This window comes from Melozone crissalis, unplaced genomic scaffold (genome assembly GCF_028551555.1).
Source record: "Melozone crissalis strain CALT ecotype California unplaced genomic scaffold, PUWL_Pcris_2 ptg000062l_1, whole genome shotgun sequence".
Taxonomy (NCBI): Eukaryota; Metazoa; Chordata; class Aves; order Passeriformes; family Passerellidae; genus Melozone; species Melozone crissalis.
Window position 1 is genome coordinate 3,964,620 of NW_026535840.1, and position 20,875 is coordinate 3,985,494.

At 48.7% G+C, this 20,875-nt stretch overlaps 1 protein-coding gene across 1 annotated transcript in view; it reads left to right on the top strand.

Moving 5' to 3' along the window:
* The first annotated feature begins 12,726 nt into the window (after positions 1-12,726).
* The window catches only part of ADAMTS14 (ADAM metallopeptidase with thrombospondin type 1 motif 14), a 31,407-nt gene continuing 23,258 nt past the window's right edge, over positions 12,727-20,875 (top strand). Inside the window, exons 1-3 of the mRNA XM_054288436.1 lie at positions 12,727-12,826; positions 19,466-19,622; positions 20,304-20,500. Coding sequence (XP_054144411.1) covers positions 12,785-12,826; positions 19,466-19,622; positions 20,304-20,500 — 396 coding nt within the window. The 5' untranslated portion in view covers positions 12,727-12,784. The remainder of the gene's footprint in view (positions 12,827-19,465; positions 19,623-20,303; positions 20,501-20,875) is intronic.

Consider the following 20,875-nt stretch of genomic DNA (forward strand, 5'->3'; position numbering starts at 1 on the left):
ATTATATATATAATAGTAGAGAATACACATTCTAGAATTATTCTATACAATGTAAATTCTAGAAATATCAAATACATTAAATATAAAATACATGTTTTAAATTCTATATTGAAAATATATACAATATTTAATATATCTTTAAAATATTATATATTTTAAATTATATAAAAATATGAATTTTAATATATAATGATAGAAAATACGCATTCTAGAATTATTCTATACCATGTAAATTCTAGAAATATTAAATACATGAAATATTTTAAATTCTGTATAACAACAACCTGGAGCAACCTGGGCTAGTGGAGGGTGTCCCATGGCAGGAGGGTAAAAAGCAGCAATTAATTGGATGGTGTTAATGAGCTGGCCTCCAGCCTCACTGGGGTTTATTCCCTGGAGGAGCAGCAGCTTTTCCCAGGGAAGCACCAGCAAGAGGCTGTGTGGACTAAAATACCTGCAAAAAAAAAACCTCAAAGTGTGTTTTTCCATTAAAACACCAAGAGCTCGTTGATCAATTTTATTGATTTTCATGGAAACTGCTTTTCTGCGGGTTCCTGACCCTCAGTTAACTCCTAATTCTCCACTTCCCTCGCCTTGTTCAGGGCTTGGAGTGTGGGAGTACAGCCAAGGGGATCTGAGGTTGTTTTGGGGTAGGGAATTAAATATTAAATATTAAATCCCAGCCAGCAGTGCTGAGGGATTGATCTCAGGGCAGGAAACACAGATCTGTGCCTGGTTGTCTGCATCTCATTTCCATGGGGACACAGGGTATCCCTGCAGCTCTGGGTGCCATCTCCCATATTTTGGGGCTTTGTTTTGTCCCCTTTTTCCCAAAGCTGCAGGCTCACAGGGAAATGGGGAAGAGCCAAGCTCTGTGTTGTAGCCAAGGGGAAGCCCCAGCAGTGCCCAAAATCACCCCACTGCCCTCTTGGTTGTACACACAGGCTGGGGTGGGTCATGGAAACTCTGAATATCCCTTAAAAAAACCCCAAATCTACCCATTATTCCACCTATGGAAAAAGTTATTCGTGGCACTGGTGCTGCTGGAGCTTAGAAGAGGTGAAATGTGAAGAGCACTAAAAGGGGGCCCCGAGCTGCCTGAATAAATGGTGTCAGTGCCTGCTTCACCTGTGACAGAGAGGAGGAGAGAGACTTTATTTAAATATATTTGTATGTATTGCCAGAGGGGGACTTTATTTAAATAATATTGTATATATTATTTAAATAAAGAGTAGCCTTGCCTATGGGCTCCAGGCTGCCCCACACCACTCCCCAGGATGCTGCAGCCTCAAGGGCAGTGAGGATGAATTGCCCTGGGGTGGGACCTGCCCTGAGCCCCTCCCTGGAGCTCAAACCCACACCAGGGGCACCTGTGCCCTCCCCAAATTTTCCTTCGAGTTCCCCCCCTTGCTGCTCAGGAAGCACAGAGGAAAAAGAGGGGATGCTCCTTCCTCCACACCAGCACACCCTGCATCATCATCATCACAGAGGATTTTTGGGGCCTGGCTGCATTGGCATGAAAGCACTGAGGGTTTTAATGGGTTTTTTTCCCTTTTTTTCTGGCTGCACTGTGGGGGTAATGTGGCAATGGGGCTGTTTGTAGCTGTGCTGCTGCCTAACGAGATCATATTTGACATGGATAATTAATTGATGGATTATTAATGCTTCTGCTTGCCTTCCGCATCCCTGAGGGTTTGGGCTATGCTGACATGTCCTTTCCAGGCTTTTCTCTGTGCTGCACTCGTGTTCTTGTCCCATAGCAAAGGTGATGTTTGAGGCTGTAATTAAAACATTTTATAAATGGAGGCATGATTAACCTGTGACCATTGGCTGAATGGTGTTTGCTATTCATACAGGGACAAAACCTCTCTTTTAAATGCCTATCAAAACCTATTTTAATATAAAACACTTCCCCAAAAAAATAGAAGAAAAGCTTTTTGGAACAGATTTAAACCCCTGTGACTCAATCCATGGGGAGTTCCAGGTCAAAATCTGCCTTGGAAGTGGAGGCATCCCCATATTTCTTCCCCCTGTGAGGAGGTGGGTACAGAGGTGGGTACCGACGCTCTTTCTCACTGCTCAGCCTTTGCCTTTGGCTGGAGCTTCTTTGGTGGCAGGAATATTTCAGTGGAGCTTTGCACCACGTGTATCTTGGCTGGAAGGCTGCCTCCTTCCAGAGAAAGAAAAGCTTTCTGCCAGAAACCTTTTTTATTTTTTTTCTGGGAGAACAATAATAGAGATAAGAAATAAATATATAAATCCTCTGTGTGGGTGGTGACAAGGTGGCAAGAAACTTTATCCCAACCCCACCATCTGTCTGTGAAACTCTCCCCAGATAAATGGGCCTGGGAGATCACATTTCTTTCCAGATTATAATTTTAAATACTTTTATTTTAAAAACTTTTAATTATTTTATTATATTATATTTATTATTATTTATATTGTTATTTATTTATGTTATTTTATTTATGTTAATTTTATTTATATTTAATTTTTTATTTGTTATCTATTTTATTTTTAAGTCATTTATTTTATTTAAGTTTTTTTATTTTAAAGTTTTTATTTATGTTGTTTTTATTTATTTTATTTTAAAATTTTTATTTATTTTATTTGTAAGTCTTATTTATTTTATTTATGTTTTTATTTTATTTTAAAGTTTTTATTTACGTTGTTTTTATTTATTTTATTTTTAAATTTTTATTTATTTTATTTGTAAGTCTTATTTATTTTATTTATGTTTTTATTTTATTTTAAAGTTTTTATTTACGTTGTTTTTATTTATTTTATTTTTAAATTTTTATTTGTTTTATTTGTAAGTCTTATTTATTTTATTTATGTTTTTATTTTATTTTAAAGTTTTTATTTATGTTGTTTTTATTTATTTTATTTTTAAATTTTTATTTATTTTATTTGTAAGTATTATTTATTTATTTATGTTTTTATTTTATTTTAAAGTTTTTATTTATGTTGTTTTTATTTATTTTATTTTTAAATTTTTATTTTACTTGTAAGTCTTATTTATTTTATTTATGTTTTTATTTTATTTTAAAGGTTTTATTTATGTTGTTTTTATTTTCTTTATTTTAAAATTTTTATTTATTTTATTTATTTTATTTTAAAATTTTTATTTATTTTATTTATTATTTATAATTTTACATTTTATTATAATTTTCTAATTATTAATTTTATTTAAAGTACAAAAATGCAGCTGGTCTTGGCCAGGTTCTCCCTTTTTGCATCAGACAGGGGCCCTGGCAAAGGGACCTTGGGCTCCACAGAGGTGAAAGGAACAGGGCTGCTCTGACCTCAGCCAGGGATTTTATTCCTGCTCCTCCTCTCGGGGGTGAGCAGCAGTCCCTGGAAGCTGAACTTCACGTGTCTTTGTGTTTTTTATCCATCCAAAGGGGAAAGTGTGCCGAGGAGCCAATGTTCCACTGGCACATGGGGCTGCAAGGGGAAACCTGCCACAGCCCCAGCCAAATCACTGCAGCTATCAGAGCCTTCAGGGCTCTGTTTTTCCCCCCAAAATTCCCATTTTTTTCTGTTTTTCTGCCCAGCTGTGGCAGCTCTGCCAGCGGCACCCAAGTCCCAGAGCCATCAGCTTTTCAAGGCCCAGCTCAGGAGTGTTTCCCTTTCATTTTGGTGAAAATTGAGGGTGTTTGGGGCTGGGGTGATATAATTTCTATTTACAGCAGCAGGGAAGAAGCATGTGCTGGCTTGGGGCCACCACAAATAGCTCTGGACATGAGAGCTCCTAAAATAATATTAATAATAATATTAATTTCCATGTTTTGCTTGCTGGGATGTCCCCCCTCCAGCAGAACCTCCCCTATGAAACCTCTGCAGAGGGAGCACATCTGGGTTTCATTTTTACAGCTGAAGAATAGTAATTAAGATGCTTTTGCAGAGCCAGGGCTTGAAAAACTAAAAATAAAAGCCATCCAGGCACAATACCAGACCTCCAAGCACCAGAAATTCCCTTTTTCCCCCCGTTTTCACCCTCCCAGCTCCACTGGACCCTGGGCATGGCCAAGCCCCTGTTCAGGGGAGCAGGAATAAATCATGGGCTGAAAGGGGATGGTGCAGAGAAGTGGGATTTTTGGCGGAAAACTCAGAAGAGCAATGGCAATGCTGACCTGTGCAGAGGGTGGCAGCAAGGGGAGGATTTCCAAAGCTCCAAAACCTAGGGACATCGTGCAAAGAATCAGGCTTGGCTTTTTTTTATTGCAGCAAAATGTGCATAAACCATGGAGGGCAGGCTTGGAATGACTTTCTCCTTCTATTTCTCACTTTTCTTACATGAATATTGCAGGGGAAGGGGAAAAAAAGCAGTTGTTTTCCAGCCCTCCACCACCTCAGGGTGCTTCTGGCCCCAAGCAAATGAAAAATTAATTTTCCCCAGCTCGAGCTAAAAGAGGAGATGGGGCTCAATGAAAGCACTCTCTGGCTGGTGGGGGTCATGCTGGAAAAATATCTGTGGGTTGAGGGGATGAGCAAGGCCCTGGGGACTGGGAAATGCTCAGAAGTTCGATTTAAGAGGTCAAAAAGGAAAAAAGAAAAAGAAGGATTTGGGGTTTACATGGCAGTAAGCTTAATTCTGGCAGGAAGATGATAAAAAATTAATGAGGTGGTCAATGTGTGGAGAGGGAAAGGCTGATCTGGGGGGGATGCTGGGCAAGGGTAGCCTAGTTTGTATCCAGTTTGTACTGAGCATCAGCAGGGAGAAGAGAAAGGGAAGGGCTGGGAATGCCGAGGTATCAGGGATGGATGAATCCCAGCTGCCATCCCCAGAGCTGAAGGGATGCTGGTGGGACTTTGGTCCTAAAGAGAGGCTTTGGCACCCTGCTGGATCCCCTGGATAGGGTGCACATGTTTTGTCACATTCACATTTTCTGAAAAATCCTTTTGCCCATGATTTTTCTCCTGGGAAGCTGAGAAGCCTCAGAGAAAAAAGGAAAATAATTCTTATCTCATTTGCTTCTCCTGTGTTGTGCACATCTGGAACGGGTTTGGAGATTGTTTATCCAACAGGTGGTCGTTTCATTGGATTAATTATTGGTGTGAATTATTTGGTCTTATTGGCCAATCAGCTGTGTTGGGACTCTGGAGAGAGTCACAAGTTTTCATTCTTATCTTTTTAACCTTCTGTCTGTATCCTTTCTGTATTCCTTAGTATAGTTTAGTATAGCATTCTTTAATATAATATAGTACCATAAAATAAGAAATTAGCCTTCTGAGAACTTGAAATCAGATTCATCATCCCTTCCTGCCACAAACACAATAACATTTCCCTTGGGTGCCACGGCCACCAGGGAGCTTTAAGGCTCTGTGCTTTTGGCAAGGAGGGTTCCATGGCTTCCCACCCATGGCAGCAGGAGCCCCTCACCCCAGTGACCACCTCAGTGCTGCTGACCTGGAGCTCAGCATCTGCTGCAGCTGTGCTTAGAAAAACAGAGATTTTGGGGATATTTTCTGCTTCCCCACGGTGGGGATGCGGCCACGCCAACACAGCTCTCTCTGCAGCGCGGTTCCTAGAAGGAGAGCAAGTTTTTCCCTGCTCTTTTCCAAGACTCTGCTGCTGACAGTAGGGGCTGGAAGCCATCCAAGGCTGTCGGTATAAATCTCACTGACCTTGTTTCACCATCCCTTAACTCGCAGCTCAGCCGGGACCGGCGTCGGCTTCCACTTTCTGGCTCATTTATCCCTTTTCCAGCTTTACAGTTTGGGTTCCTGAGCTTGTCTGCTCATCCCTGGGTGGGCAAGGCAGTGAGGGGGGACTCCCAGCCCCTAGAAAACCTCCCAGCAGGGCTGCCAAGGCAAACATCTGGCAGGAATTTGCAGATGCAGCTGTAGCTGAGGAGAAGCGATGCTCGGAAGTGCAGCCCGATGCAGTTTGGTGGGATGAGGGAAAGATGCTTCTGTTTGGATTGGGCTGAACACTGGGCTCTGATCCCAAAAAACACTGCCTAGGTGCCATCAGGAGATGAGCCTTGGTAAGATTTGAGCTCTGTTCCTGCCTTGATGTGCCTAAACAGGAGTTTGCTCCTCTCCAGAGGTTTCTTGCTGTCACCCTTGCTACCTCCTGCGGTAACTCTGTGTCATCTGTGCTGTCCCGTTGCTTCCAGGGGTTTGGCTGCAGGGGAATGGCCTCCTGTCTCAGCTGTGGGATGCTGGGCTCACTGGGGAAGCAGGGAGGATGGCAGCCTTTGGAGATGTGGGATGCAGAGCAGCTGGCCATGGGGAGAGGCTTGGAAGGGATGGTTTCCCACCCTGGCTGGATCACCTGCTTGGCACACCCAGCTCTCTCTTCTGGGTCCTGGAAAAAGGCATGGGGAGCTTGGGTCCTCTCAGGAATCCACAGCACTGTGTGCTAAATCCGTACAAACCCTTCATTTTCCATCTCCAGTGAAGCCTCACCTATAAAGGGTTGTGCTGATTCCAGTGGGTTTGGGGCCTCGTGGAAGACCTTTGCCAGTGGCTGCCATTGTCACTTGGTTCTGTGACAGCATCCAGAATCTTTGGCATGCTGGCAGGAAGAGTTTGGTAGCAGGATATACCAGGATCAGTGTTTTACCCGGGCCAAACTTGCAGATATACAGATTAACCAGTGGGAAAACTTTTCAGGATAAGAAAAGCAAGACATGGCCAAAAAAAAAAAAAAAAAAGAAAAAAAAAGAAATGTTGGCTTGTGGAGGCTCCCTCCATCTTTGGAGGTCTTAAAGTAGGGATTAGGGAGAGATCTGCCAGGAATGATCGTGCCTCGGGGCAGCCGGAGACCAGATGATGTGTCTGTCTGTCAGCTCCCTCCCTCCCTGCCTGCCTGCCTGCCTCCAAAATCCGGGCTCCCGCTTCTCCTGCTCCTCTCCTGGACCAGCACAACATCTCCGTGACTCCCCTTCGAGCTCTTGGACTCCTAAAATCCCCCCGAAAAGAGCTGAAATCCTGGAGAAGGGGCGCATTCCGGGCCGGGGCAGCTGTGCAGAGGGAGGGGAGGATGCTCGGGGGTTTCTCCCTCCCCTCCTGCCCCGGCGCTGCGGCAGCGGCTGCTCCCGGCTCTGATCCCGGCGTGGCTGAGGGATGAGGTCATGCTCGCTCACCCACAGCCCGCCGAGCTCCATCCCTCCATCCCTCCCTCCCTCGGCAGGGCAGGGGGCGATTGGAGCCTGCTGGGGCTCCCGGTCCCCGCACGGTGCCTTGGGGATGCTTCCCTGAGCAAACAACGCCTTGCTCCGAGCGTGGATGCGAGTGCGAATCGGGAAAACAGAAACTTCCACAGTGAAGGGTTTGATCTGCAGCCTTGGGAGAAGCTTCGATTGATCTAAAAATAAAACACACAGACATTAAGCAGAAAAATCATTAACGTGTATTTCTATAGTTGTAACTAAGAATATGCCTTAAGTGAGAAACTGCACTGATGAGAAGGTGAAGGGTTTATAATGTAGAAAACTGTATTGATAAGAAGGTGAAGGGTTTATAAGGCAGAAAACTGTATTGATAAGAAGGTGAAGGGTTTATAAGGTAGAAAACTGTATTGATAAGATGGTAAAGGGTTTATAATGTAGAAAACTGCACTGATAAGATGGTGAAGGGTTTATAAGATAGAAAACTGTATTGATAAGATGGTGAAGGGTTTATAATGTAGGGGTGTGATTGTATGGAATAAGCTGAGAGTTTAGAAGTTATAATAGAAGCATACATGTGCATGTGAGTTAGAAGCCCATTGGATGAAAATATCCGCAGTGCAGTAGACGTAAAGGTGATAGGTTAGAAAAGCAAAATGAACCTTGTGGGATCTGTCCATTGGGTTAGAAAGTTCTACATTGCCTTGTAACAAAGAACTTGGGACTACTTTGAGCTGTGGCCGACTGCTTGCTCCTCTAAAACCTCAGTGCCTCTGAGACTGATGTTTATCTGAGCAATAAATCCTTCTGAGCCTGAAAATAGCCCCATCCTTTCATTTCTAGCAGTGACAATGATCAATGTGTTGCACCTGGGTGGGGATAAGCATCAAGTAAAATCCCTGGCTGTGCCTCTGCCCATCTTACCTGTGCCTGGGATGCTGGGCCATCCCTCCCTGTGCTTCTTCCTTCTTCCAGCTGCTTTTAAAACCTCAGACTAACCCAAACAGCTGCAAAACACTTTTCCTCCCTTCTTCTCTTTTACATTTTCTTTTTTTTGGTGATTTGACCACTTCTTACCATAAATCAGCCCGTGGTGAGGAGGTGATTGCACAACCTGAGTGCAGGGGCAGCTGTTTCAGAGCCTTTTGGATTAACAAACAGAGGTTTACATCTCTGGGAAGAGACATGTGATGAGCTAGGGCTGGAAATACAGGCCTGTCTCCTCACTCGGGTACTCCCCCAGCTCCTGGCTCCCAAACCCATGATATTACGGGCAGAAAAGCCAGTTTAGGTAATTGGTGGAGATTGCTACAATTTTATTAGCCCTAATGCCCTTCCCTCCAGGAGGTTTGCACGACTGAGCAAAGTAACCAGTGCCCATAAAGGCACAAAAATAGACCCAATTAAGTGGGTTTGTTGTTAGTTTTTTGGGGTTTTGTTTTGTTTGATTTTTTTTTTTCTTGTAAGAAATCTTTCCAGCCTTTTGTGAAGGTTTTTCCAGCCTCAAAATCAAGATTAATTGTATTTGGGGGCCAATAGCTGCATCTACTGCTGGTGGAGGGGATTTGGAACATTTCACCTGGGCCCTGGCTCTGAGTAGTACCTGGTGGGTCAGGCAGGGCTTGGACACTGCAGCACTCCGGGATGGCCAGAAAATGGCGCTGCCAGATGGAAATCAGGCTTTGGGAATACTGGCTGGAGCCTCCTGCGGGAAAAGGAGACTGATTTGGGGTTTTGGAAACAGCAGCTGTTGTCAGCTTTCTTCTCTGGGAGCTGGAAGGAAAACCTGCTCCTCCCCAGGCCTAGAGGTCACCTAAATAATGGGAAAGTGCCCAAAGCCACGTCACTGGTGAATCTCCAGGCTGCAGAGGGAAGCCTTGAATCATAAAGGACTGTGCATTATCCATGGAGGAAATGCGGGCACGAGATAAAATAGCGCCCAAGGAGGGGAAGAACAGGAAAAGGAGCCATTTGGACTCCAAAATGGAAAGGAAAAGGTTAAGCCTAAAGTCAAGGAGAAGGCTGGGACAGAGTTAAAGGTTGGGAAAGGCAAAGCCAGGAGACAAAGGGGAGAATGGAGGGGCCAAAGCAGAAGGAAAGGACAAGTTGCTTTGCTGCTTCTCTTTCCATCCTCTGTGACAAGAACTGGGAAGAAAAAGGCTGGAATAAACAATTTTTTCTGACTTAAATGATGGTGTATTGATAGAGATAACACCAAAATCCACACCAATATTATTATATGAATATTTCAGGCAGGTAAGACCAACACTTAGTGCCACTGTGTGGGTGAGAAATGAACACCTTGTCATATGGTAGCCCAAGAGATCCCCTTGGAATTTGTCTTTTCACCAGGTCCAGCATGTCCCAGGTACCCAAACCTGTTTAATTATTACCTTTAGAAGGTAATAAATGAGGCAAGCTGTGTGTCAGGTCATTGCCATTGTCATTCAGCCAAGCTTTTGCTGCCAAAGCCAGAGATTTGGTAACATCAGGGGAGGCACAAAGCTCTAGAGGGACTGGATGAATTCACAGATCTTGTGGATGAAGAAATAGTTTTTGCCTCTGAAAAACAGTAGTTAAATAATGCTTTCCAGAGCTGTTCTTCACAAGTAAAGCATGCCCTTTATTGCATGTTTCCTCATAAATCTTTTCAGCCAAACTAAGGGCTCATTCCAGCTTTGATGCTCCAGCGGGTGCGAATCTTCCAAAAGCATCCTAAATGCTCGGAGCACAAATTCTTTTTCTATCTCTTCTGCAAAGAATCCCTTGCAGATCATTTCTCCTCTTTAATTATAGATTGCACAAAGCAAACAGAAGCATGAAAGGACTTAGAGTGGGAATTAAAATCTGGTTTTCTTCCAGCTTGAAATTCTCTACTTGAAGTAAGTGTATTCCTCTCTCCTTTTGGGGGAATCCTGTGGCTTTAGCTACAGGGAATTCTGGACTGGATTTTGATCACTGCAGCCTCAGCTTCTCCTCTTTGCCCCAAAACCCAACCCAGTCACCCAGCTGGAAGGCAAAGCTCTCCCTTCCTCTGGAGGGATGCTCTGGCAGCAGGACACAGGAGAGTGGTGCCTTTCCAGAAATGGCTGCAGCAGGACCATCTCCAAGGGGTTCCCCATCTCCACCTCTGGATCCTCCTCCTGGCACCAGCAGCCCCACCATCCTCCCATACCTGCAGGGGAGGTAAGCAGGGCATTTTCCCAAATTCTGATCCTTTCCTACCATTCTGGGCATTGCTGTGCTGATGGAACAAAGCTCCAGCTGGGGTCCTACCAAAGATGTCCAAAACCAGAATCCCAGTTCCTGACGGTAAGCTTGCAGGCTGGCACGCTGTTTTCCTGCTTGCCTTTTCCCTCATGCTCTGGCCTGTGTGGCAGCTTGGATGAAAGTTCCTCAAGGCAGGAATCACCTCTTGGGAAAGGTTTTGGCTTGCTCAGTGTAACCCCAAGAGCTGCTGGGCCCCACAGCAGTAAAATCCCAGCACAATCAGCACAACTGGTGTTACTGGTGTCCAGCACAGCCCCTTCACTTCTGGAGTCCTGTTCAGAAGGAAAAATTAGCTGGACACAGCAAATGGAAACAGTGCCAGGAGGTTTGTTGCTCTGTGCTGATGGATGCCCCTGGATCCCTGGAAGCGTCCAGGGCCAGGTTGGACAGGGCTTGGAGCAACCTGGAATAGGGGAGGGTGTCCCTGCCCATGGCACGATGATCTTGATCTTCCAACCCAAACCATTCCATGGTTCCATGATGTGGGAAGCCCTTTTAGCACAGTGCTGGGTTTGTTGAGTTCTGCTGAGTTTTTTTAGGGGAGTACTGGGTTTATTTGCCCCTTGTCAGGGTGGTGAGGAGGAGGAGCCTGAGGAAGCACAGCACGTGTTAGCTGCGGGCTCCCAGCTCTGGAGCTGTGGTGATGCCCTTTGGAAAACCCAAGGAGTGTGGGTTTTCCTTGGAGAGCCAGCAAGAGGGCATCCAGGAGCAAAGCCAGGACCTCCTTCTGACTGTTTGCCCCCCAAAAACAGGAGGAGAGGGAAGAAAGAAAAATTAAATGGGATCATGGGATGGTTTGGGTTGGAAAGAACCTTAAAACTTATTGCTTTTCAGCCTCCTGCCATGGGCAGGGACATCTTCCACTACCCCCGGTTGCTTCAAGCCCCATCCAACCTGGCCTTGGGCACTGCCAGGGATGGGGCATTTTCAGTTTCTCTCTTAGGGATGTTTCCACATCTGGAAGATATCCCAGCTGTTTCCAAACGGGACGTTTACCTCCAGAGCTCACACGGCGGCAGCGCCCTGAGCTGGGGGAGGATTCGGGTCTCCGTGTGGAGCATCTCCCTCCGTGCGGGGCCGGGGGTGCGATTTGGGGACCGGGGCAGGGCCGGGGGCGCTCCCCGGCTCCCGGCGCGCCTCGCCTTTGTTCGGGCAGCGCTGGAGCCGGGCGGCCGCGGGGCGGGGAGCGATGGGGAGGCGGGATGGTGGGAGGGAGGAAAGGAAAGGGAGGGAGGGCTGCCCGAAAAGGCTTTTTTTTTTTTTTTTTTTAAATCTCCAAGAAAAGAACGATCCACAGGCAACGCGAGAACTTTCCCCCCCCCCCCCCCCCCCACTCCCCCAACCCCCCCCGGCTCCGCGTCTTTAATAAGAAAACTATGTTTAAAAAAATTTTTAAAAATTCAAAGAAATTAAATTAAAACGAGCCCGACCTCCCACCCCCTGGCCCAGACCCGGCCCCCGGCCCGCCCCACGCCGCCCGGGAGGCGGCAGAAGCGGCGGCGGCGGGAGCGCCGGTGGCCCCGGCGGCGGCGGCGGCGGGGGGAGGCGGTCGCCGGGCGCCGCCCGCCCCGCATCCCGCATCCCGCCGGGCCCGCATCCCGCCGCCGGCCCCAAATGGATTATCTGCGGCTGGTGCTCTCCTGCCTCGTCCCCCTGCACGGCTGCCTGGCCGCCGGCAGCGCCCCAGGTACGGGGGCACAGGGGGGCTGACAGGTGGCTGCGGATGGGGAGAAGGGAGAGGGATCCCGCTGCTGCTGGGGGGAGGCTTCAGCGGGAATTGGGGGAGATGGAGGCTGGGCGAGAAATAGTTGGCGTGCTCGGCGTGCGAGGGGACGTCAGCCCGAGTTCCTTCTGCTACGCTGGACGCACCCGCTTAAAACTACAAAGCGGAGCCGGGTCGGGACGGAGAAGCTGCTGTGGGGTCCGTCGGGCCCCGAGAGGCTCCCCAGGCTGGGGCGGCCCCGGCGGGATGCTCCGTGCGTGCTCACGGCCCTTTGCTCGCCGCTGTCCCCGCAGAGCTCCTCCTGTCCGGCAAGCTCAGCGAGTATGGAGTGATCGTCCCCTTCAGCACCGACTGCCGGGGCCGCTTCCTGTCGCACGTGGTGTCCGGCGAGGCGGCGGCGGGGCTCGGGCAGCCCGTCTGTGCCCCGCAGCCAGCCCCGCTCCCGGCCCGGCCCCGGCCCCGGCCCCGCCGCAGCCCCCCGGAGGAGCCCCCCCAGCGCCGCCTGCTCTATTTCAACGTCACGGTGTTCGGGACGGAGCTGCACCTCCGGCTGAGCCCCAACCAGCGCCTGGTGCCGCCGGGAGCCGTGGCCGAGTGGCAGGAGGATTTCCAGGTGCTGTTCCGGGAGCCCCTCCAGCAGCGCTGCCTCTTCACCGGCGACATCTCCGGCATGCCCGGAGCTGCCGTGGCCATCAGCAACTGCGATGGGCTGGTAAGCTGGGGGCTGGTGGTTGTGGTTTGTTAGTTTGAGATTTTGTTAATTTCGAGATTTTGTTAATTTCGAGATTTTGTAAATTTCGAGATTTTCCGGTTAGTGTGCTAGTGGGTGTGGTGGGTTTTAGTGCTGGATAATCACTTACCTTTTTGCTGTGAGGTAGGATTAGGAGAAAAGTGAAGTAAGCTCGAAACTTTTCTAGAGTATAAAGAAGAAATTATTGGCAGTAACTAAAAGAAAGAGTAATAAAAATCACACCGAAACCTTCAGAACACTTTTCTCGCCGACAATGTAAAGAAACAAAACGTAAAATTGTCACTTCCCTAAACGCCTCCCATGCAGAACCACCACAGGTGCTTTGTGTGTGCTGCCTGTGTTTTGGTGCCTTTTCCTCCAAAGAGATGAATCCTGGTGTCCTGAAATCTGAATTTTTGGTGATGCTTTAGGTGTCTGTGCCATATGTTGCCCTTTAGGCCTTGACAGCAGCAGGTCCCCTTTCCCCTGGGTGTTATCTGCCTGCTCCATCAGGGTGGTTTGTGCACCAGTATTTATTTTAAAGGCTTGGAAAACTTGCCAGCCCTGTGCCTGAAGTGCCTCCTGCCCAGATGCTGTTGCTTCCATGGGCTGTGCCCAGCCTCTGGGACAGGGACCCACACTCATGGTGACGCTGTTCCATCCTTGCCCACCCGTGTTTTACCTTGGGACTGCTCTGGAAACTTTTCCTCTGTGTTTCCTGCCTCTTAAATGGTGCTGTGTGAGCTGCAGCACCTCCTGAAATCACTGCTAGCTGCAGTCTGGCTCCCACCAAGCATCTTTTTGCAGGAGGATGTCTTTTTCTTTTTTTTTTTTTTTCTCCCTAATCACTCAGGGGCTGGGAGGCTCTTGGCTTTCTGAGCACAGTTCAGCATCAGTAACTTGCTGCCACAGCGCTTTAATTCCTTTAAATGGCTCTGTTACCTCATTATCCCCAGCATCTGCTCTGCCTGTGGGTTCCCTACCTTTGATATGCTTGGGGAAGCGCTTATTTTTTAATACCCTTGGCCCGTTGCCCTTCAGATTTCCTTTGAGCCAATTTAAATCTTTTTTTAGATGCCAGAGTTTGCTGTTTTCTCCTGGTGCCACTTAAACTTACTGCTGGGTTGGAAGAAATGCCTTTTTTTGTGCCTTTTTAAAAATATTTTTTGTATATATTTCTTTTTTAGTTGCTTTATTCTGGGAGCTCCTTAAGCCAATTTTGGCCACCAGCACAAACAATTTGGCATTCCTTTCTTTTTATACAGTGCCTGATGCTACTGTACAAGCAGAAATGATAGAGCAGCACAGCTAGAAATACGTATTTCGCCTACGTACAGGAATCACATTTTTTTAGCACGTAATCCACACCTTTTGAAGCATCCTTTTGGGAATGGGCTGAGGCTGTGGACTCACAGACATTTCTCTGGGGCACGGATTGTGCTGGGGCTGGCCGGTGTGGGCAGGCTTGGAAGCTTTAAAGGCATTTCCTACAGACCCAGCAGAGAGTGCCGAGTCTGGAGCACAGAGCAGGGTTTGGAGCACAGAGCAAGGTTGGGAGCATGCAGGTTCCCTGGCAGATCTCATTCCCTTTGGCATCAGGAGCTAAAGGATGCTGGAGGCCACTGGCAGCTGATCTGTGTCCTGCTGTGGCACAGCTCTGGGAGTTTTCTTCCCCAGAGCCCACTCTATTGTTAGTGTCAATCCCAAGCAGGCTTTAATTTAACTTTTCCAGGGTTTCCTAGGCTTTAGCCCCACGTTTTCCCCTCCCAGCCCATTGCACACCTTGTTGGTTGTCATTCTTTTTGCCCTTGTTCCAGCTGGGTTAGGGTGTAGCTTGTACCACAGGATGCTTTTCCATGGGGATTTATGCAGCCATATCCTGCCACCCATGGGTAAGCCCACTCTTTTAAGCTCATGTAAAGGAAGAAGTGACTTTCCCCCCACGATAAGGACATTTTTTTCTATTTCCCACAATAAATTTATTGCTGGGTGGCCAACGAATCAATATCCTGGCTTCCACCAGGAATTTCCGGAGCTGGTCTGGTGAGGGACACGAGGCTGAGGGGACAAGCAGGTGCTCAGCTCTCTTGCCCTTGTGATACATCCAACATCACAGTTGGTTTCTCTTTTCCATGGACTTTCTGCTGTTTGGCCCTCTGGATTAAGTGAGTCTGACATCTTCAATCTGCTCAGGATCTCAGCTTTGGAGGAGTGAGGAGATCAAGAGGATTCCCTAAAAGCAGTGAAAAGAGCTTGATTTAGGAAACAGAGCAAGAAACAGAACCGAATCCTGGTTCTAGGAGTGGATGGGATGGGAAGATGATGCTGATGACCTGTCGGAGAAGCAGCAGAGCAGCTGGGAGGGATGCACGTAGTTAGGAATGTTGCTGATGGGCTGGAGGAAACTCTTCCATGAGCAAGGACCCTGGAATTGCTGTGGACTTTAGCTGGGAGGTGTCCATGACCTTTGGAAGGGGGTTGTGGTTCCTGCATCCCGGGATAGCGCGCGTGGGAGGCGCTTCCTGGGCAGAGGAAGCGCTCCGGGATGCTGCGGATGAGGCCTGTGTACACAGAGAGATTAGGCCGTGCATAAATGGAGACTGAGATTATAAATAACAGGGGGGGAGTGCAGGTCAGGAGAGGGAGAAAAATCCCCCAAAACCTGAACCCAGCTCGTGAAAAAGAGAGCCCACCCAAAGTCTTTCCTAAATCCATATTCAGCCGCGCAAGCGAGCCGATGCTTTTCCCAGATGCCAAAGCCGTGGCACCTTCCATGGCTGTCGTTCCCTGCGGGCACCCACGCGTGAGAATCTGGCCTTGCATGCTTTGCAGGGGTGTCTCGTACCAGGGTGGGAAGGTGCTGTGGCCCATAATGTAATTTCAAAGCCGATCTAAGCCACCAAATTCCTGACTGGTAAAGCAGCGTTAGGCAGGAATCTCCGCCGGCGGACACGCTGCAGTGGAGGCATCCCAGATTATTCCCCGCCAGCTTCAGCAGCGTGTGGCCGACCTTGTTTCCTTCCTGCTTTGCTGGTTTGCAGGGATGGGTGGAGGATTATCACCCACAGACACCATATTTGTGGGCTGGCTTTGCCCTGGGGTGATTTGCCGTAGTGCTGCAAACTGTAGAGCCAGCGTTTTCCATCCCCGTGGCCCTGGCTTGCTTCAGATGGGTGGCAGCAGATAAGCAGGACACAGAAGCCCTCAGAAACAGTAATTAATAGGGAAGGGAGGGAGAAACAGCCCCCAAAATGATGCCCCACTGAAAAAAGGGTGGCTTGGTCTTCCAGGATTTTCCTTGCAGTTCCTGAGCTGTAGGGTTGATTTTTGCGAGGAAAAGGGTGCGAGATGTCCCTTTGGTCACATAGATCCCACTGGCCTCAGCTGGTGTGGGTGTTATATGGATATGAGGGCTTTTCTCCCAGGTGATAATCCCAAGTTCTGGCAGTGAGATGCAAACCATGCCCTGTTGGGACTGAAAACCCAATTAATTAATTAGTGCCAAGCGTGTCTTCATGTCCTCACTCCACCAGGAGCTACATTTGAGCTCACCTGGCAAAGCCTGGTCTGTAGCCACCCCAAAAACCTCTCACCTGGGCACAAAGAGCAGGGAAAAGGAGTCAAGGAAGGCAAAGTGTTGTGTTTGATGGGTTGCAAAGCCTGTGCTGCAGAGAGGCATGAAAATAGTGATGGAGCATCTATGGATCATGCCTGATGCCCTCTGGATGGAAGGGGAGTGCTGTTATCTGTGGTGTCTGTGTTCACACTGCCTGGTTTTCTAGGACTTTTTGTCCCAATTATGTGTGAATCTTAGAGGAAAAATACATACCGTACATGCAGCTGGATTTCCCCCTGCTCTTAGCTTCCCTGGTCGAGTGCAGCAGCTTTATTAATTTTTCCACATCTCAGCTGGGTAAAGTGTCAGAATTTCCTGAATTCCTGTGGGAGTTGGAGCTTTTTACCCAGCAGTAGAGGAGGAGTTTCTTCCTCGGGGTCCTGGGGGGTCCCCTTAGTGAGGCAGGAGTTCATCTCTCCCTTAGCCTGGGGAGGCACAGGAGAGCTGGAGAAGACACTTCACCCTCTGTGAGGGTGAGTTTGGTGTATGTGTTCCCTCTTTCCAGTGGAATTGCCTTTAAAGGGCCATTTTCTGGTTGGGGAGTGCCTTCACTGAGAGCTGCAGACAGCATCTCATGTTTGAAAAGCAGTGGTAATAGTTCTGCCAATTGATTTAATTCGATTTGGTATTATTAAACCAAATTAAAATCAAGGCTAGGAAGCATATGGCTAATTGATCACTGAGGATGGGATTGAACTCTTGGAAAAAGCCCAAGAAAAGCTAAGTGGGACTTTTTGGGTGGCATCTGACCTTTTCTGCTGCCTCTCTACTGTTACAACCCTCCCAAAATGCTGAAATACAGCCTGAGCTGCTCCTCTTTGTGAGCAGGCAGGTTGGTACGTGCCTCTTGCAATGGTGTTTTTTGAGTTGTTTTGTTTTTTTAATTTATTTTTGTGAGTGCCAGGGTGACCACTGCAGCTTCTGTTTCATTTCTTGGGCTGCTCTGATCAGATGGACACAAAATCCCAGCATCGTCCCCTTTGCCCTCGGTCATCCCCGGAGTCGGCGGCGCGCTGCATCCCGCCTTTGGGAGAAAGTCTGGGCTGCTTTATTCCTTGAGCCAGATATAATTAGTCACGAGCCGTAGAGCAGCTCAAACCCAAGTGGGCTGTGGCTTGGGACCAGGCTCTTTCAGGTTTTAATCCAGCCTTGCAGCACGGCTTTCCTCCGGCCGCCTGACTCAGCAAGTCCCGGCTTTGGCCCTAAACCCATAAAGCGGCTTTGGGGTGCCTGGCCCCGAGTGAAACGCCCCGTGGCAGGGCTGGGAGGGGGTGATGGTGTCCCAGAAGAGCTCCTCCTGGGGCAGGGGCTGCTTCTGCTCCTTCTCTTATTGTATAATGAAGAGCAATGTTTTGGAGCTGGAAATTAGGAGAATTTCTTCATGGAAGGAGTTGTGAGGTCCGGGCACAGGCTTGTGTTCCCCATCCCTGGAGGGATTGGAAAGATGTATAAATGTGGCACTTGGGGATGTGTTTTAGTGGTGGCTTTGGCAGTGCTGGGTCAATGGTTGGGCTCAATGATCTTGGAGAGCTTTTCCAGCCTAAGGGATTCCCTGATTCTGTGCCCTGCCCCATCATCATGGCCTCACCCAGCCATCACTGAGCCTGACTGGTGGTTTAACTCCCTGGCTTGTTCCCTGCCTCATCACCACCACCCTGCCTGGTGCCCTGGTTAAACCTGGCTGTGTTCTTCATCTCCTTGGCTGAGGGTGGGGGCACAATCCCTGGCTGCCCTGGTTTGACCTGGATGTCTCCTGTGGGAAGAACCTGAGATACATGTGTCAGGCAAGGACTTGGATTCCTCGGGAAGGAGGTGAAGCAAAACCTGCCAAAACCCCACTTTGCAGTGGAGTTAAGCAGTTAATGAAACCCAAGTAGAGCAGGAAATTTGGTGTAATCCAAGAGAGCCAGGTTGGCCATTGCCTGATTAATCCAATGGGATGCAAACATGAAGGGGACCCAAAGAGCCAGGCGGGTTTGGAAGAGCCCCAACCTCTGTCCAAAGTACATCTCTGTATATATTTTACTTTTATTTGATTTGATGAGGACCATTCCAACACCCCAACACCCTTTTGAGGACTCCAGTAGGTCCACGCTGCTGGAGGCTTTGCTCCAAAAACAGATCCAAAAGTTCTGCTGGTGCTTTCCAGGCAGCCCTTCAGCAGCAGGGGAAGGAACGCGCGCGTGCGCCACGGAGGGAGCTGGGAAAAATGCCGAGCTGGGGGGGCTGCCCTGGGAGAGAAGCCAAATCCTGGTGATCCTTTTCCTTGCCCGAGGTCTGAGCCGGCCGGCGCTGCGGGGTGTGAGCGCTCAGGCTGATGTAAGGGGGATTTGATGGGAGCTTGGTGTTAATTAGGAGCAGGTCGGTAGCCAGGACAACATTTCCAGCGATGTTTGCCCTGTCATTCATCTTCCCTGTGTTTGGGAGGTGGAGTTGTAATGCTTTCCAGCTTCTGCCCCGACGGGATTCCCCTCTGTTAATTCTCAAGTGCTTTGTGGGGCAGAGAGAATGGTTTCTCTTTCCTTCTTGTTGCGGCTCGTTGTGTCAGTGAAATAGCAGATATCCTAAAGGCACTGTGGGAATGGAATGGGGAGGGTTCAGGGAGGCTCAGGAGTGTCTTGGGAGCCCCTTCAGCCTTGTATCCCTGAGTTCAGGGTCCAACACAACTCCTAGATGAGGCAGAACTGACTTTTGTAGCCATATAAAGACACAAATTGAATTGCAGCCAGGTTAGGGTTTTTTTTTTTGTTGCTTGCGTTTTCTTTACCTTTTTTTTTTTTCCCCATCTACATGAGAAATTAAGGGTTGTCATAGATGAACATGGTATTAGAACCATCCTGGTGTCATGGAGTAGGATCAAAACAAGATTATTTGGGATGCCTTTCCCATTTGTGTGTGCTCTACATTAATCTTTAACGAGCATAGTGAGTATGTATGTCCCCCTACAGTTATATAAAACCACACCATTTTTCCCCCCCTTTTCCTTGTTTCTTTGTGGAGTCCAGGCTGGCCTGATTCGGACAGACAGCAACGAGTTTTTCATCGAGCCCCTGGAGAGGGGCCAGCAGGACACGGAGGAGCACGGCAGGGCCCACGTGGTCTATCGGCGCTCGGCCATCCGGCAGGACGGCGCCGAGCCGCCCCACGACCTCCACCCTGAAGGTAGGGGCTGCTGGAATCCAGTCTATCCCAGAAACTGGTAATCAATATTTCACCTGGGGAGAGGACTTCTCCTTCTACAAGCCCTTGTATATCTCACCCTGTGGCTTTAGGCTCAGTTTAACTGCTAAAGTCAAGAAGAAGGAAAGGGAATGCTGGGCTGGAGGTGCTGCAGCCTTGCTTTGATCACCTGTGTTGTGAGAGTGTTGGGGTACTGGAAGTTATTGTCCAGAGAAGCTGTGGCTGCCCCTGCATCCCTGGAATTGTCCAAGGCCAGGCTGAATAGGGCTTGGAGCAGCCTGGAATAGTGGAAGGTGTCCCTGTCCATGGCAGGGGCTGGAACAGGATGAGCTCTAAGGTCCCTTCCAACCCAAACCATTCTGTGATGGTTCTACAAAATGTGGCCTGGATTTGACTTTTTCACAGATCATAGAATCATTTAGTATGGAAAAAACATTTAAGGTTCTCAAGTCCAATCATTAACATATCTTTTAGTGCTGGTCCTCACAATTCAGAGCCATTCTGAGCTCACCTGCCACTGGGTGGGCTGGACCAGCAACCAGCCGGACCTCAATATCCCGTTAGAGTTAAATCTCATATCTGCTTTCCCTGCTGCATTCCTACTTATGTGGAGGGTCACTGTGGTGCCAGATCACCTCAAGGGCTCTTTCTTTTCCTGCCCAGGGCCCGGGGTGCAGGTGGGTGAGCTGCCCAATTCCCTGGAGCTGCTGGCGGAGCGGCTGGGGGACGCGGAGCGCAAGCGGCGCCACGCCAGGAAGGACGACTACAACATCGAGGTGCTGCTGGCCGTGGATGACTCCGTGGTGCGCTTCCATGGCAAGGAGCACGTCCAGAACTACGTCCTCACCCTCATGAACATAGTAAGGCTCGGCTCTGGGGGATGTGGATCCCACCCTGCCCTGGGTTTTAGTGCTCTTCTGGTGCTGCAGATCTGTTATCCTGGGAAGAGAAATGGGTTTGGGAGGGGGAGCAGGGCTGCAGGAAGGGCTGTGCCTTCACACCGCCGGCTCTGGTGTTCAATAGCTGTGGGAATTGGAGGCATGGAAAGCAGAGCCCTTTGATGGCCATCTCCATCACCTTCCCCTTGCCAATGGCAGGGTTTGGTGTGTCAGTGCTGTCACTGTCTGTCACCTGAGTCCAAAAGTTTATCCTGGCTGAGAACATTTCCTCCTCTTCACCGAAGTCTCAGGAAACGCTAGAAAAGAGAATGGTCATGGCTTACTTAGTTAGAAATG